This window comes from Galleria mellonella, unplaced genomic scaffold, assembly GCF_026898425.1.
Source record: "Galleria mellonella isolate WM207_F2 unplaced genomic scaffold, CSIRO_AGI_GalMel_v1 utg87, whole genome shotgun sequence".
In the NCBI taxonomy this organism is placed as follows: domain Eukaryota; kingdom Metazoa; phylum Arthropoda; class Insecta; order Lepidoptera; family Pyralidae; genus Galleria; species Galleria mellonella.
In genome coordinates, this window is record NW_026442166.1 from 3,550,001 (window position 1) to 3,569,328 (window position 19,328).

The 19,328-nt window shown below is 33.9% G+C and overlaps 2 protein-coding genes across 3 annotated transcripts in view; both read left to right on the plus strand.

Annotated features, from left to right (window-relative positions):
• The window catches only part of LOC113516409 (juvenile hormone epoxide hydrolase-like), a 14,550-nt gene extending 8,212 nt beyond the window's left edge, over positions 1–6,338 (plus strand). For both annotated transcript variants that reach the window (XM_026900827.3, XM_052902114.1), the window contains exons 5-8: positions 2,477–2,623; positions 3,550–3,751; positions 5,015–5,249; positions 6,076–6,338. In XM_026900827.3, coding sequence (XP_026756628.2) covers positions 2,477–2,623; positions 3,550–3,751; positions 5,015–5,249; positions 6,076–6,301 — 810 coding nt within the window. In that variant the 3' untranslated portion in view covers positions 6,302–6,338. The remainder of the gene's footprint in view (positions 1–2,476; positions 2,624–3,549; positions 3,752–5,014; positions 5,250–6,075) is intronic.
• Positions 6,339–9,413: 3,075 nt separating this feature from the next.
• LOC128202286 (juvenile hormone epoxide hydrolase-like) lies at positions 9,414–17,966 on the plus strand. The gene is made up of 3 exons (XM_052902050.1): positions 9,414–9,420; positions 16,325–16,559; positions 17,744–17,966. The coding sequence occupies exons 1-3, from the start codon at positions 9,414–9,416 to the stop codon at positions 17,964–17,966; spliced, it is 465 nt and encodes a 154-aa protein (XP_052758010.1).
• Positions 17,967–19,328: the final 1,362 nt, after the last annotated feature.

The window sequence follows — 19,328 nt, forward strand, 5'->3', positions numbered from 1 at the left end:
ACAAGCTGACGGCTCACCTGATGGACAGTGGTAACCGTCGCCTATAGACATGAGCAGTACCATGGACATAACAGAGTATACTCTATCGCTTATGATACCTCCCATGCGTTGCCATTTCAGGCCTCAGGTGTTATTCCTCTGTACCCTGTATCCCACCCTTCAGACCGAAACACAGCTATGCAAACACAACTGCTTCACGGTAGAAACAGAAATGGAACAGAGGTGCAAATTTAGCAAAAGATGCTCAGACGCAATGCTCACACTAATATAAATAAGTAGCTACTAATCATGATTTTTAGTTTTATCCCTCTTAATAAAATAAAAAAATACTACATTACAGTATAGTGAATTATGTTGTTTCATTTGAGATTTCAAAAAGTATGTCATTAGTAGATTGCACAGTTTTTTTTTTGATGGGTGAAAATGGTATGGTAACTCCGCCTGCGCTAACGGGATACGCTTGCGGAGCACCAGTGAAGGGTGATAGATGAGAATGAAAACAGGCCAGTTAGCACATCATGATGAATTCATCAGGAATTAACCATGATAGTTTCCAGGGAGAACCGCGAGGAGATCGACCTGGTTGGGTATATTGCTAGCAATAGGATTCTCAGTCTCCATTACTAACAATCCCTTTCCCCCCACCCGATTGCACAGTATTTCGTCAGTTAATAGTTGATCTTGGGTGTAGTCAAATCGGCCACTCCGGGACTAGAGAATGAAATAAATGGAAAACAATAAAGTTAGATTGTTAGTCCACTGTGGTGTTATAGCAGTGAAATTACAAAATATGGAGGTGTACATTTTTAGTTATCAGGGGTGACAACGTATGTGTATGGCGGGAATCATAGTGTACTCTCATCAGATTGTACCTGTATTGTAGTTTTAATGTCTATAGGTGACCTAGGTACCTTTTCATCCTCACCTATCATCCCTCACTGGTGCCTCGCCAGCGTACACCAATAGCGCAGGCGGGGTTACCATTCCATTATCATCCAATAAAACCATATTTTAGGGCGTCCGCTCGTTTGCACAAAATTATTTCTTATGTATAGGCATACATTTTGAACTGTTATTTTCTTTATCTATTCCAATAATGAAGTACCGCGTTCGTGACTCATTGTTCATCCCAAGGGTTGACTGGCAGAGGATGCCACTAGCATTAAATCCGTCTTTTTACCATATTTTCTTTTGGTCAATAAAGTTATTTAAAAACAAATAAATTTACTAAAACTCTATACTTTTAAATGTATTTTTTTATGATTGCTCCAAATTACCTAAATTCTTATTTAAATATTCACAATATAAAACAACTAATAGTACTAGGCGCGCAGAAATCCACCGGAGTTTTTACAAGCAACAAAGTGAACACGCACATTGCAATTATACGTGTGTTAGTAACTGTAAAATAATTATATTCACACATTCACACTAACAAAAAACCAGCAAGTTTGACGTCTCATCTAATGAATGAATAGTACAGTGCACACAGTGTAGCGAATACATCATAAAAGAGACAAATATATCTCTCACAGTTTCGACGCGCGTCATGAACACCTAAGTACATATTGAACAATAAAAAGATCTAATTATATTGGACGGAAAACATTTTGCTATGAATTGCACGATAGCCACCATATAACAGTGACCTGTAACATTTTGTGTTGTTAGTGATTTATCCCGTATCAGCCGTTACCTGTCTAATGCCGAACACAGACCTCCCCCATAAGGAGAGTTTTGGCAGTAGTTGTCATGCTTGGCGGACAAGTTGTCAATCGTAGTTTTTTTTTTAATGGATGATAATGGAATGGTAACTCCGCCCGCGCTATCGCTACGCAGGCGAGGCACTAGTGAAGGATGATAGGTAAGAATGAAAAGGCAGGTCAGTTAGCCCACTGTGATGAATACACCTGGTCTTCAGCACGATGGTTTCCAGGGGAACCGCGTGGAGGTCGACCTGACAGGGTATATTGCAAGCAATGGGACTGGTAGTCCGCATTACTAACAATCCCTTCCCCCCGGCAATCGTAGTTAGGCTTTGGTGGTTTAAAAATAACGCTCCAGCCCATCACTCGATTAAGGCCTCATAGTTCCCCCTTACGATATCCACGGAAAAGGAAGGGCTGGTCTATTCTATGCAGGGACCACACATATTCATGTGGCCTTAATAATGAATACATATATTAAATACCGACTGTACTCAAATAAAAAATATAATCGAAATAAATGTAGATATGTGATTGATATGAAGAAAATCGACAGGAATGGCAACGCATGGGGAGTATCATGGGCGAAACAGTACTCTGTTATGTCCATGGTACTGCTTATGTCTATAGGCGACGGTTACGACATTCCATCAGGTGGGCTGTCAGCTTGTTTGCCCTTCTATTTTGCATAAAAAAATGTATATCTATCTTGAAGATTATTATCATTACTAACGTTAAGGTGGAAGCTAATATATATCTCTCTATTACAGGCAGCAGTTCGTCCAGGATTAGGAGCAATTGAAGTAGCAGTCGTCTTTAGGAATCTTATGCATAGACTTGGCCATAAGCGATTCTACATTCAAGGCGGAGATTGGGGTGCCGTCATATGTAGCAATATGGCAACGCTGTTTCCTAATGTAAGTATAAAACTACCGGGTGAAATGTTTATTTATTTATTTATTTGAAAATTACTCACCACACTTACAGTCTTCCAAAACGTGTAGTGAGCCATAGGTTTATTTTACAAACTTACAAATTTTGTACAACATTTTAAAAATATATCAATTTTGTCATTAAATATATCAATATCTGGCTGCTGAGCAATCGGAGTATTGAGCAGAGAAATAGCCGGATAAGTGGGAGCAAACTGAGCAGTACAGGTGCGAACCGGCGGTGCCGATAGTAGTCGACAAGCGCGCAATCGCATGCAGCGTTGGGGTGCGTACAAAGAACAACGGCTGAGAGTTGCAAGATTGTCTATTCCGCCGTTGAGCAACCGATAATAGTGCATCATCAAATTGCATTTTCGCCTTACCTCGAGCGTTTCTAGACCTACCATACCGGATACGAACAGTGATGGGTACAAATATGGATAGTAGCCGTAAAGTTTACTATATAGAACACGTGCAAATTTCCTCTGAACTCTTTCATATCGTTTATCGTTAAAGCTATCTTTATACGTATCTTCTATACTTCTGTGGCAGCTTTAAATAGACTGCTCCTAAGTGTTGGAACAATTTGCCTCCCCCTGTACGTAATCTACAAGCGTTGAAATTTAAAAATAAAATGATATTATTGAAGATACAAATATTATTATAATAACAATTACCTTTTGCGGGCGACACTTTATCCTTCTTAACGACATATGACTTACAGCTTACAGGGATAGGCCATTATTTGTGTCTCTCTCGCGTGACCCATCGTTGCATTTATTTCTATTGTTTATTTCTTATTTTCATTACCGTGTATATCTATATATTATTTATTAATAAGATTACCTATTGTAATATACCTGTTATTCTTTAATAATTTATCTAATAGGCACTTTATTTTATTATTGCAGGAAGTATTAGGACACCATACAAATTTAGGAGTACAAAGAGATCTGAAATCTATCTTAGCTGAATTCCTGATAGCAATCTACCCATCTCTCTTCGTGGACTCAGAACTGGTGGAACGGTTATACCCTCTATCGAAGAGCTTATCTTTTTTGATAGAAGAGTCAGGATATTTCCATATTCAAGCTACTAAACCTGATACGATAGGTGAGCAAAAAGTTTGTATTACAATAAGACAATAATTGGGAAATACCCAATTCCCGCCTTAAGTTCTGAATTTTTAAATACATGTTTGAATTATTTAAAAATAATTGCCACTTGCTTAGTACTTCGGAAGGCACGTTAAGTCGTCGTTCGGTAATATACGACAGACGCTTTTATTTATGACGCAAATAGTCTAGAAGGTCTTGACACTAGATGGCGTTACCCTCAGTGGTAATAACGTCATCTTTCTTTTAGAAGGTAGTGAAATTATTGATGCGATCTCTTAACTCGATGCCCTATTTACACCTTGACAATTCCCTTGGGACCAGAGAAAGCACTCCTCCCCTAAGGTCGGAAGTGTTTGAATATAATTTTTAAATTACATGCAATTTTGTTTTCATACTACACAAAACCTCTTTTTGCTTCTGATTCACTAGTAATGGTTAAAATTACTACAAAAATTGGATCCAGATTCACATTTATGTTCTTGAAGGTCATTTAAACATTTGATGTATGTTGATTGATGATTTTGATCTTGATACATTAAATCCACGCGTACGAAGTAGCGGGCAAAAAGCTAGTAAATAATATTTTTCTCGTAAATTAATGGATAGGAATATTTCTTCAAATTCCTCTTTACAGAACCGATTTTTTGCATGCGCCCATAACAAAATGAAATGTATAACAAAAATTATACATTTCATCATCAACTACAGTCATTTAAGGTTAAGATATTATCTAAAAGTATTGATTTGAGTCTTAAATATCTATAAAATATATCATTTTTTGTATTTATAAACGTCTTTTTGTATTATATCAATGTCGTGCATGTCTATATTTGATGCAAAAACTATATTTCGTTTTTTAATGTATCATCGTCATCATATCAGCCATTGTCCACTGCTGGACATAAGCCTTCCCCTAGGGGGGTTTTGCCAGTAGTTACCACGCTTGGCAGGCGGATTGGCAAATGTATGTTGTCAATGTATATATTTGTATTGTTTATATGCCTAAATATGTGTTTGCATGACTGTGTTTCAATTTGAAGGGTGGGATATGGCGTGAATTTACTGGGTACAGAGAAATAACATCTGAATCCTCAGGAATGGCAACGCATGGGGGGTATCATGGGCGAAACAGTATACTCTGTTATGTCCATGGTACTGCTCATGTCTATAGGCAACGGTTACCACTTTCCATCAGGTGGGCCGTCAGCTTGTTTGCCATTCTAAGTTGTATAAAAAAAAAAATATATTTCCATTCCAGGAGTTGCCCTCACCGATTCCCCTGTTGGTCTATTGGCGTATAATCTAGAGAAGGTCTCAGTAGCGACTCGTGCTCATAACCGGGAATTGGAAGATGGTGGACTCACTAAGTACTTCACGAGAGAGCACCTAATTGACAATCTGATGTTTTACTGGGCTACTAACTCGGTAACTTCATCTATGAGACTGTATGCGGAATCAGTTTGTAAGAAACAACTGTCCATGAAGGTTATCGAGTAAGTTTTAAGAGTTACCATATATATAAGTTAAAATAACGTGACCAAAAAAGTTAAACACTTTATAAACGTACTAGCTACGAGTAACATGGTATATGTTTTGTTTACTACTGCCATCTATTGGTTATTTGTTTCTATTAGGATAAAATCTATTCTATATTGCTAATTGAAACAAACAAAATGTGGTTACCAGAGGGAGACTTTGTACAAAAGTCGATTTCTAGTATCATGGGCGAAACAGTATACTCTGTTATGTCCATGGTACTGCTCATGTCTATAAGCGACGGTTACCACTTTCCATCAGGTGGGCCGTCAGCTTGTTTGCCATTCTAAGTTATATAAAAAAAAAATTTCTTTTTTAATGACTGATAATTAAATAGTAACCTTACTTGCGCTATCAGTATACGCTGGCGGGGTACCAGTGAGAAATGAGATATATGGCCCGAGAGAGGGGGGAGGGACTTAATAATGAGGGATTGTTAGTAATGCGGCCTACCAGTCCCATTGCTAACAATATACCCCGTCAGGTCGACCTCCACGTGATCCCTCTTAGAAACCATCGTGTTGAATTCCAGATATATCTATCACGATGGGCTAACTGACATGCCTTATCATCCTCACCTATCATCCCTCACTGGTGTCCCGCCGGTGTATACCGATAGCGCAGGCTGTGTTACCATTCTATTATCATCCATTAAAAAAAAACTGCAGTTTGTCTTTGGGTGATGCTTTAAGAGGGACGCTGCTGCCCATTCCTCGACTATTAAATTATCTTATTATTGATGATAAAATAGATCATTCTCTAAACTTTTTTTTGCTATTACAGACACCCAACCCCAGTACCTACGTGGGTGATACAAGCCAAATACGAGATATCATACCAGCCTCCCATCATTTTGAGACTCAAGTACCCTAACCTGGTCAACGTGACAGTCCTCCACGACGGTGGCCACTTCCTCGCCACGGAACTGCCGCGAGTGTTCGCTGACGACTTGTTCACCGCTGTACAATCGTTCAGAAATTTTAATAGAAATATTAAAACAGAGTTGTGATTGTTTTTATTAAAGTGTTTTGTCTGTTTTTGGTAAATTATGTATTTCTTTTTTTTTTATTTTACATTACGAGCTATCATCTTATCAGCCTTTTACTGTCCACTGGTGAACATAAGCCTCTCCCTAAGGCGGTTTTGCCAGTAGTTGCCACGTTTGGCGGGCGGATTGGCATAGGATTGGATTGGAATTGCAGTTAGGCTTTGGAGATGTTTTAAGAGAGCCGATTCCTGCCCATTCCTCTACCATTAAGCTCCCTTAGTCGATTTTTACGACACCTAACGGGAAAAGAAGGGGTAGCCTATTTTATGCTGGGACAACACGGCAAATTATGAATTATAGTTGTATATTATATGTATAGTAGGTAATATATATATATATATATATATATATATATATATATATATATATATATATATATATATATATATATATATATATATATATATATATATATATATATATATATATATATATATATATATATATATGATAGTTTCTAAAGAAGTGTCCCAAAAAAAACCGTTTTATGTTCAGCACTGAAAAATGGCAGTTTTATTACTCATAAAATTAATATGAGACCGTAGAAAGAGAATGCCGTAAGTCCTACGGCTTTGAGCGTATGCATTATGAAATAGCAATAGTAACGTAATTGAGAAAACGAACAATTAAAAAACGTATCTCCTTATACGCAATGTATAATAGTGGCATTGCTATTTAATTTGAACGGGTAATATAAACTAAGTTCTAAATGAGGAGTACACAATAACTAGATTTTCATCATTCCGTGATCAGAATTTCAAAATATATCATGATTTTTTTAAATAAAATAATTGAAGTCTAATTTGTAACATTAAAACTTATTTATTTATGAAATGTTAGATTTTTTTTAGATAAATTCATTAAGGATATAGTTTTTAATTAAGTTTTTTTTTATTTAAATTAAAATATTAACTACATTATCAGTACTATAATATAAAATACTAAATATTTTTAATCACTAGCGTCGTTTAAGTTTTAATAGACAAGTATTTGGAGTCATCAAAAAATAAAAGAAAAACATTATATGTAGGTATATAGAAAATTGAGGGTTTTCCTCGATTTCCCTGGCACTCCATCATCAGATACTAACTTGGTGGCAATGCGACGACTACAAAGGTATACCTTTGTAGTCGTCGCGGACTATAGTCCTCTCGAATAAAAAATAAAATAAAATAAAATCAATCTACAGTTTACGGAGAAATCGGTAAACATACATAAAAAAAAACTATATACACATAGACAACAGAGCGACAACTTCCTCCTTTTGGCAGTCGTTTATAAAAAAGTAAATTGCGTGCTGTGTATAATTTAGAAAATTAAACCAATTATAACACGGATATGGCATATCTAAGCGGTTACTTTGCCACAATTAATTCTTAGTCGAATAGAAAATAAAGATCCTTCTACAATGTAACTGGCAACAGAATAAAGTCGAATGTTTAAAATTCTTACAGGCGTTAAGTACGACTCAGTATTACCTTGTAAAGTTTCGCATTTTTTTTTTTTTATTTTATTATAAACTACATAGTTTTTTGCACGCTGTGATAAGTTCTTTTGTAATTTGTATTTTTATATTTTATTCCTTTTTATTGTTCATTTATGTGTTACAAACTCTTTTATAATTTATTGTTTTATATTTTATCCTTTTTTATTTGTTCATTTATGTGTTACAAATTCTTTTGTAATTTGTGTTTTCATATTTTATTCTTTTTGTTTTGTTCATTTATGTGCTAAAAAATCTTTTGTAATTTTTATATTTTATTCCTTTTTATTGTTCATTTATGTGTTACAATCTCTTTTGTAATTTGTATTTTTATATTTTATTATTTTATATTGTTCATTGTTTTATCAACTTTTAATACGAACCTACGTTAATATGGGCTATTTTTTGTTCCGGCCAATCAATATATCCTGATATCGCGCGCATAGTCGCCGATAAATACTAATGAATAGATAAGTATTATTAATTTAAGAAATTGGTCTTTAACTTCTGTATACTGAACCCTAAAAACGGAGGTATCGAGTGAAGTCTATAATCCAAATTATACGTATCCTTCCTCAGTCAGTTTCTATACTGTTGAGTGTTTATCGGTTAATGCATTGAACATTCCGATATATTAAATATTAAGGTTTGTTATAACAACTATTTATTTTTCTTGATTATTACAAATTGTTATAACTATTTCATATTAATTTTATATTATACATGTGTTATATTGTAAATGTGGAATTGTAGAAAATATCTTCATCTAATGTATGTACCTATATTAATGCAATAAATGATTTTATTTGATACGATTTGATTCTTTTTATTATTAATTTTTAAATGACTGCTTTAACTGTATTTTTTTTTCTTTTGGAATGAGACGGGGGAAATTTTGCCCAGCAGTGTGATATAATGGCTTATTGATAAATATATTTGTTTTGTCCATTCCAACTCATAATTTAGTATAATTATAATAGTGTACTTGATTTAAATAATAATTTAAATAAGTCTTGTGTTATTAAATAAATTTATAATGGTAAAATCAATTTTAGTGTCATAAAAACAATACCTGACTTTCTTGTCAGTTCTTCTCAGATGAAATTGCACTCAGAATATATTCTCTTTTTCTTTAGTTTTATGTTCTATTTTTCTATTTCTTCTCCTTTTAAGTTCTTTTTTTTTTCAATCGTCATCAAAAAGGGGGTTCTCAATTCGGTTGTATCTTGTTTTATATTTGTTACCTCATAACTCTGTCAGTTTAAAACCGATTTGGTAAATTCTTTTTTTATCTAAAAGAATACACTTATAAAATGACCATTTTTTTATCAAAATCGATTCAGTAGTTTGGTTTTTAATTAAAAAATAAAAACGATTTTGTAACATTTGAAATTAGTTTTGTTTTCTGTGGGACATAATCTTGAATTAATTCGTACTATATTTTCTAATTTTTTTTTTTTACTATTAAAAGGGTCCCGCGATTGATTACAATCTCACCTGTTGGAAAGTGATGATGTCGTCTAAGATAGGGCTCACGAGCCCACGACTAACCTATTTACATTTGCCTTAAATTTTTTCTTATTGTAAAAAATGCCCAGTAAGTTTGTATGTACCACTTACAGATGTGCCAACTGCTGTTTATGACAGCCTTTGTCGTCACATTCTATCCTGCCAATTCATTTTGGCCTACAGCGGTCCCTCCTCTACCGAAATTAGACTATAACCAATGGTATGGTCATAGGGGCCCCATTATCCTACTGTGCCCAGGGCCTCTAATAGGTTAAAGACGTTCCTACAGATAAATAAGGCTAGATTTTATTATTAGTCAATACTGCCTTTATAGTAAACTTTATTAAACTCTTTTAAACCACGTCTTCGTTTTGACCGGGATTAATTGAATGATCAAGATAAACAGTAGTCTCTGTTCTTCCATCCCAAAAAGTATCTGTATACTAAACTTCATGACACTTGATCGAGCTTCGTACTACCTTACTTATAGTAAGTAAGTAATCACTTAGTCCTACGTATTTCCAGTTTTATGTGTGTTATATATATGTGTATTAGTATGGTATATTTGTATGTATTTATGTGTATATATGTATGTGTATGTATATATATATGTATATGTTTGGATGTATGTGTTTTTTGATGTATGTGTATATGACTATGCTGTCACAGATATTATTTTTTACAAATCTATTTTTTTTAACGCGCCACCTACCTATTTATGCTTTAATTCCTTCTACCCAAAGGTTGTCTGGAAGAGATTGCTTAGCAATAAGACTGCCTTTTGTACTACACTATACGTATTGAAAATTGTTTAACAAATCATGTTATGTTAGTGCAATAAAGTGTTAAATAAATAAATAAATAAGGGTATACCAAACCGTAGCCATGTAGTCCAAGCATAAAATAGACCACCCCTTCCTTTCCCGTAGGTGTCGTAAATGGCGACTAAGGGAGCTTATGGTGAAGGCTTAGGATTAGGCTTTTAAGACATCACCAAAACCCAAACTGCAGTTGCCAAGCGTGGCAACTACTGAAAGAACCCCTCTTACAGGGGAAACTATGTTCAGCAATACACAGTTAACGGCTAATACAATACTATAACTACAATTTTTTCTTTTAACCTAGTTGAAGAGTTTAGAGAATTGACTTGGAACCAATAAATATACTACTCACATCAGAATACCCATAACCTGGTAAACTGGGAATAATCAGTTCCAGCACGAAGTCTCTCTCATCACTCAGGGTTGTGAGGAAAGGCACCGCTCGATAAAATTCTAGTATGGACGACGGCCACCCATGCAGAAGCAGCAGTGGTATCACTTCCTTATTATGGTATACCGTTGTCTGAAAGAAGTCTTAAGTTAACATGGTAAGATCATTTTTTGTATACCATTTGGAATGGCGAACTGCTGACCCGTTTAATACAAAGTGACATAAGTCCATTCGGAAGAAGGGATTCTTAATAATGGAGACTAGTCAATCCCAAAGAGAATAAGTGTATAATGCATAGTCAGAATTGTTCTTAAATTGTTATTTTTGTTCTTTTTTTTGTATATATATATATATATATATATATATATATATATATATATACATTATATCATACATGCATTACCCGTGTAATCCCGGCATAGAATAGGCCACCCCTTCCTTTCCCGTGGGTGTTGTAAGAGACGACTGCGGGAACTTATGGTGGAGAGATGGGTAGCAGTATCCCTCTCAACACATCTCTAAAAACCTAACTGCGGTTGCCAACTCGTCTGTCAAATGTGGCATTTCGGGCAAAATATACTTATAGGCTTATGTTTAACAGTTGATATTATGATGATGATCATCATGGCATCACAAACTCGTTACGTGAACGTGTTATGTGATACCTATAACACCATTCAAGTATGTAGTTTACGCTTATCTTATCTTTTCCGTCAAATGAACCTTCAATTTGTATGCCATCTCATGTAATCACAAATTTTTTTTTATACAACTTAGAATGGCAAACAAGCTAACGGCCCACCTGATGGAAAGTGGTAACCGTCGCCTATAGACGCAGTACCATGCACATAACAGAGTATACTGTTTCGCCCATGATATGTTGCTATTCCTGAGGACTCAGGTGTTATTCCTCTGTACCCAGTAAATTCACGCCATATCCCACCCTTCAAATCGAAACACAGCCATGCAAACACAACTGATTCACGGTAGAAACACGATACCTTACATACATACATACATACCTTAGGCGAGATCCAAACAAAGTGTATATCTAATCCCTGGATATTCGTCTTGAACTGTGGATACTTATTGATGTAGTTCTCACGCTCGGCAAACGGATAGTCCTGTGCCCAGTACTGTACCCAAGATTCCAGGGTATCAGTATTGAATCCATATTGAAAGCCGATGCCTTCTAGAGGTGGAGTGAAGGGGCGGTGGTATACCAGTCGGGTTTTGAGGTCATTTATCATCTAAAATTAATAATGGGACATAAGTACCAATTATTTGATCACTATATAGTGGCAGAATGAAAAAGAATGCAATAGGTTCTTACCTACCTAATGCACCTAGTGGGGGGAAGGGGCTATTTGACCCCATTACTAGCAGGTCGACCTTCACGTGGCTCCGCCTGGAAACCATCGTGGCTTATTCTAGTTGAATTCGTCAGGATGGACTAACTGACCTGCTTTCATCCTCATCAGTCATCTATCACTGGTACCTCGCCGGTGTATACCGATAGTGCAGACAGGGTTACCATACCATTACCACCCATTTAAAAAAATGCTCCTAGCACCTAGAGTTGTGAAATACCTACTCGTATACGTCGATAGACTTTACTAACAGTACTTTTTGGAGAACAAAGTACAATACATTTTATTTTAATATAATAACTACCGGTTTAACTTACGTGTAATTAAATCGAGTAAGCTTGACTAGTTTCGGGACCGATTTGGGACCCTTAATCATGTGCAGCTGTGGGGTAATACTGGAATCCTCGGAAAATAAAAGAGGCTGTTATACCAAATTTTATTTAAATCCGTTCAATAGTTTTAGTGTTAAAGAATAACAAAAATCTATCCATCCATCCGACATCGTTACATTACATACATTTTTAAATAATCAATCAAAAACATTTAAAAATGTTTAGTTGTTTTTGAAAATTGACATTACCAGCCTAATTGCAATATACATATTAAGAGCGACCTCCACGTAGTTTCCCCTGGAAACCATCATACAGTTCCAGGTGTATTCATCACAATGAACTAACTGGCCTGCCTTTTCATTCTCACCTATCATCCCTCACTGGTGCCCTGCCAGCGTATACCGTTAGCACAGACAGAAAAAAAATTTATTACATTGGGTGTTATTTATTTATTTATTTATAATGTAATTGGATTTTCGGTTTTTCTATTTCCATCCATAATAAAGTCTAAATATATAATTGTAATTAAATATAATGTAAGCCGTGTGGTCCCGGCGTAGAATAGACCACCCCTTCCTATTCCGTGGGTGCCATAAGAGCCGACTAAGTGAGAGTGAGAGATAAATAGCAGCGTCCCTCTTAAAACAACTTTAAACCCTGCCTGTGGTTGCCAATCCGCCTGCCAAGCGTGGCAGCAACTGGGGAAACCCCTCAAGGGGGAGCCTTATATTCAGCAGTGGTCAGTTAAAGGTCAACATGATGATGATGATGATATAATTGTAACTTACTGATTCATTAAAATGGACTTTAAAAGGTCTAATACTGGTGTCTTGTATGTGTTTGCATTCATTCGGACCCCACCATTGGTTATAGTCTAATTTCGGTAGAGGAGGGACCGCTGTAGGCCAAAATGAATTGGCAGGATAGAATGTGACGACAAAGGCTGTCATAAACAGCAGTTGGCACATCTGTAAGTGGTACATACAAACTTACTGGGCATTTTTTACAATAAGAAAAAATTTAAGGCAAATGTAAATAGGTTAGTCGTGGGCTCGTGAGCCCTATCTTAGACGACATCATCACTTTCCAACAGGTGAGATTGTAATCAATCGCGGGACCCTTTTAATAGTAAAAAAAAAAAAATTAGAAAATATAGTACGAATTAATTCAAGATTATGTCCCACAGAAAACAAAACTAATTTCAAATGTTACAAAATCGTTTTTATTTTTTAATTAAAAACCAAACTACTGAATCGATTTTGATAAAAAAATGGTCATTTTATAAGTGTATTCTTTTAGATAAAAAAAGAATTTACCAAATCGGTTTTAAACTGACAGAGTTATGAGGTAACAAATATAAAACAAGATACAACCGAATTGAGAACCCCCTTTTTGATGACGATTGAAAAAAAAAAGAACTTAAAAGGAGAAGAAATAGAAAAATAGAACATAAAACTAAAGAAAAAGAGAATATATTCTGAGTGCAATTTCATCTGAGAAGAACTGACAAGAAAGTCAGGTATTGTTTTTATGACACTAAAATTGATTTTACCATTATAAATTTATTTAATAACACAAGACTTATTTAAATTATTATTTAAATCAAGTACACTATTATAATTATACTAAATTATGAGTTGGAATGGACAAAACAAATATATTTATCAATAAGCCATTATATCACACTGCTGGGCAAAATTTCCCCCGTCTCATTCCAAAAAAAAAAAAAATACAGTTAAAGCAGTCATTTAAAAATTAATAATAAAAAGAATCAAATCGTATCAAATAAAATCATTTATTGCATTAATATAGGTACATACATTAGATGAAGATATTTTCTACAATTCCACATTTACAATATAACACATGTATAATATAAAATTAATATGAAATAGTTATAACAATTTGTAATAATCAAGAAAAATAAATAGTTGTTATAACAAACCTTAATATTTAATATATCGGAATGTTCAATGCATTAACCGATAAACACTCAACAGTATAGAAACTGACTGAGGAAGGATACGTATAATTTGGATTATAGACTTCACTCGATACCTCCGTTTTTAGGGTTCAGTATACAGAAGTTAAAGACCAATTTCTTAAATTAATAATACTTATCTATTCATTAGTATTTATCGGCGACTATGCGCGCGATATCAGGATATATTGATTGGCCGGAACAAAAAATAGCCCATATTAACGTAGGTTCGTATTAAAAGTTGATAAAACAATGAACAATATAAAATAATAAAATATAAAAATACAAATTACAAAAGAGATTGTAACACATAAATGAACAATAAAAAGGAATAAAATATAAAAATTACAAAAGATTTTTTAGCACATAAATGAACAAAACAAAAAGAATAAAATATGAAAACACAAATTACAAAAGAATTTGTAACACATAAATGAACAAATAAAAAAGGATAAAATATAAAACAATAAATTATAAAAGAGTTTGTAACACATAAATGAACAATAAAAAGGAATAAAATATAAAAATACAAATTACAAAAGAACTTATCACAGCGTGCAAAAAACTATGTAGTTTATAATAAAATAAAAAAAAAAACATGCGATACTTTACAAGGTAATACTGAGTCGTACTTAACGCCTGTAAGAATTTTAAACATTCGACTTTATTCTGTTGCCAGTTACATTGTAGAAGGATCTTTATTTTCTATTCGACTAAGAATTAATTGTGGCAAAGTAACCGCTTAGATATGCCATATCCGTGTTATAATTGGTTTAATTTTCTAAATTATACACAGCACGCAATTTACTTTTTTATAAACGACTGCCAAAAGGAGGAAGTTGTCGCTCTGTTGTCTATGTGTATATTTTTTTATGTATGTTTACCGATTTCTCCCTAAACTATAGATCGATTTTAAATGTTTTTTTTTTTATTCGAGAGGACTATACCTTTGTAGTGGTCGCATTGTCACCAAGTTAGTATCTGATGATGGAGTGCCAGGGAAATCGAGGAAAACCTTCAATTTTTTATGTACCTACATATAATGTTTTTTCTTTTATTTTTTGATGACTCCAAATACTTGTCTATTAAAACTTAAACGACGCTAGTGATTAAAAATGTTTAGTATTTTATATTATAGTATTAATAATGTAGTTAATTTCTTAATTTAGTTGTTCATAAATTAAAAAAACTTAATTAAAAACTTTGTCCTTAATGAATTTATCTAAAAAAATCTAACATTTCATAAATTTCATAAATTTTGCACTCCAGCCTAGTAACTCATAGAGTATACCAATAACTCCAGTACTACACTGGTCACATACCTGTGATGTAAAAGAAAAATTAAGTCGTCGTAATAAAACAAAACATTTATTACTTAGCTATTTTATAAAAGGGGTGAAGTTACAGGGTACAGAGGAATAATAACTTAGTCCTCAGGAATAGCAACGCATGGAAGGTACCATGGGCGAAACAGTATACTCTGTTATGTCCATGGTACTGTTCATGTCTATAGGTGACGGTTACCACTTTCCATCAGGTGGGCCGTCAGCTTGTTTGCCATTCTATTTTAGATAAAAATAAACACATGTTCTTCCATCCATTCATTCTTACAAGCTTTCGCATTTATATTAATATTCTGAAAATCCCTCTTCATTGAGCCAATTGTGAATATATGTATTTGTTATGTATATATGTATGTGTATGTATGAGTATATATATATATATATATACATATACATATACATATATATATGTATGTATGTGTATATGTATTTATATGTGTAAGTTTTTATTTATTTATGTATTCATGTTATATTATTATTCATGTACTTTTATTATTTACATATGTAGGTATATAGAGCTGTTTTATTATATATTTAATTTTTTTTACTGGGTATTATTTAGTTTATCTTTAATTGTACCTACGGTTATTACCCTTATACATTCTACAGTTTTCTTTCAGCTTCTCAAAGGTTGACTGTAAGAGATCCCTTTATGGGATAAGTCCGCCATTGTATATTAAAACATTTACCAGTGTTCAATCTGAGTTATGTACAATAAATATTTTACAATACAACACAATTACTTTTATTTCAGGTGTGGGGCTCACTGATTCTCCTTCTGGTCTTCTAGCGTATATCCTAGAAAAGTATTCGGCTGGAACTCGTGCTGAAAATAAAGAATTAAAAGACGGCGGTCTCACAAAACGATTTACCAGAGATGAGCTCATTGACAATATCATGATTTACTGGACAAGCAATTGTATCACCACGTCCATGAGGCTGTATGCTGACACGACGTCTAAGAGAGAGCTGTCATTGAGAGTTAACGAGTAAGGATTCTTTCTTTTTTTAGCCGACTTCAACAAAGAAGGAGGTTTTATATTTTTTGTACGACTGTTTGTTTTTTTATGTGTGCCCACCAATTCCTCCGTCAATTTATTCATTTATACTTTTGCACACAATAGAACATGTCCACAGGGTAGACTTAATGCCTGATGACATTCTCTACCAGTCAATCATTACGCTAAACAGAGAGAGAGAAAGAGAGTAAATGGCGGTACATTGATTTAACAAAATCAATTTGTAAATTAAATAAATATTTTGACAGATAACAACATTAATATATTTTACGATAATTGAACATACAAACATATTTACAAAAAATATACATACATAAATCACATACAATACAATACATATATAAATAATTCTACATAATACATATTAATACACCAATACTTAAATAATGAATAATAATAATAATAAGAAAATACGTACCTATCGTGATACAATTTCAATGACTGGATAATATTGTAACAGATCCTTAGACTATTTCTAAAGTGAAAAAAAGCGTTGTCCTCCTCTCTCGTACTTGCTGTGCCCAACAGGGTCCATAATTGAAGTTGAAATGTTATCTACTAATTACATTATGGAATTCAATAAGAAATAAATAAATAAAATAATATAATAATATAAATAACAATAAATATATAAGTTATGACTAATTATATAATAGTACAGATTGAAGCACTTCATTGTTTTGATACTTTGAAGTAATGTTTACGAAGGGACTTTGTGAAGAAAACTCTTGGTGAACTAGCGATCCGACCCGACTTCGTATGAGTAGGCGGAATTTTCAAAAACCAATATATATAATAAAAAAAAGTTTCAGTCAACCGATTGGTTATTTTATAAAATTATATATGTAATTCTTTAGATTGATATAACATTTTTTATTTATGAACCGATTTAAATAAAACAAAAACTAAATATTGAATGAAGTAAACCGCAACGCATTAGTGAAAACCGCGTTCGAATCAGTTAAGCCGTTTCTGAGATTTGCGTGTACAAACGTACAGATCAACAGACAGACAAAAATTCTAAAAATCATTGTTTTGTGTTCTATTGCGTTCATAAAGCCCCCTATAATAGTTTTTCTTATATATCTTCCATGTACAGACAGCGGCCAGTTACGATTTTATTATATGTATTGATTAATTGATATATTTTTCAGAATTCCAACCTCAGTGCCTACTTGGGTGATTCAAGCGAAAAATGAGATTATTTACCAGCCTCCGAACGTCTTACGGATCAAGTACCCTAACTTAGTCAATGTGACGGTAATCCACGACGGTGGTCACTTCCTCGCCTCAGAGTTACCGCAAGTCTTCTCTGATGATGTTCTGGAAGCGATAAAGACGTTTAGAGCTTTACTTACGATCAAAACTGAGCTTTGATTAAATATTTATTTATTAAGAAATGTATTCAATAACTTGTGTATAATTGTCTCTTATATATATATACTCTTTATTGTTTCCTCCATAAGATTACAATAGTAAACTTATTATAAATACAAACAATTACAAGAAAATATTGTACTAAGAAAACAACGGGCGGCCATACAGCTAAGAGCGATCTCTTCCAGGCAACCTTTGGATGGAGAAAAGATTTTTTTTTATTATATAGGCGACAAACAAGCATGCAGTTCACCTGATGGTAAGTGACTACCGCCGCCCATGCTTACTCCATTCCCCCCCACCTCAGCTGTAACAATTCATATGTAACAATGTGGCATGCAAATAAATATAAATAAATAATATTATGTTGTAAATTAAATTGTATTTGTAAAAATTATAAATGTAAGATTGTATAAAACATCTATTTTTTCCCCATGTTTGCTTATAAGGCAATCCTATTTATAGAACTTAATTTGCCACTTATTTATACAGGTGAAATCAAAATTGCCAGCCGTACGTCAAACTGAAAATATACCTATTACCACCATCATATCGGCTGTTTACTGTCGATTGCTGAATATTTTTTTTTTCTCTTTATTTAGGTCAATAAACAAAAGACACAAATAACAATATATATACATATGTATCTAAATATCAATAATTTTAGTGTCACCAACGACCTTGGCCACCTATTACTATAAAAACAAAATATACAAAATGGCTGTGTGCAACTACTTGTACAAAACTAAACATATACACATACATGAATGACAGAATTATAAAGAGGCGCGTACCAGTGATCCACTCAAAATCAAAGAACTTCAAAAGAAAGTCAATTGCTTGGGTACCTCTGTCCCGTTCGTGTTTCAACCGTGAAGCAGTAGTGTTTGCATGGCTGTGTTTCGGTTTGAAGGGTGGGATATGGCGTGAATTTACTGGGTACAGAGGAATAACACCTGAGTCCTCAGGAATGGGAACGCATGGGAGGTATCATGAGCGAAACACTATACTCTGTTATGTCCATGGTACTGCTCATGTCTCTAGGTGACGGTTACCACTTTACATCAGGTGAGCCGTCAGCTTGTTGTTGCCATTCTAAGTTGTATAAAAAAAAAGCCATAGCCAAATCAATGTTATAAATCTAGTGTGCTAACATACAAAGTTATAATAAAGGTATTTAGCCCGACTCTAAATGGGCCTCTCCCGTAAGGGGGGTTTTGCCAATACTGGTTACGCTTGGCAAGCGGGTTGGCAATCGTAAGTTAGGCTTTGGTGATATTTTAGGAGCTACGCTGCTGCCCATCCCTCGACCGATTAATTAGTTTAGGATCGTTTAATTAGTTTACCGTTTAGTTCCCTTAG

Bases quoted from the DNA above. Each gene is read 5' to 3' on its own strand.
- LOC128202286 (XM_052902050.1), top strand. The intron at 16,560-17,743 runs GTAAGGATTCTT...TATATTTTTCAG, and splicing joins CTGTCATTGAGAGTTAACGA to AATTCCAACCTCAGTGCCTA.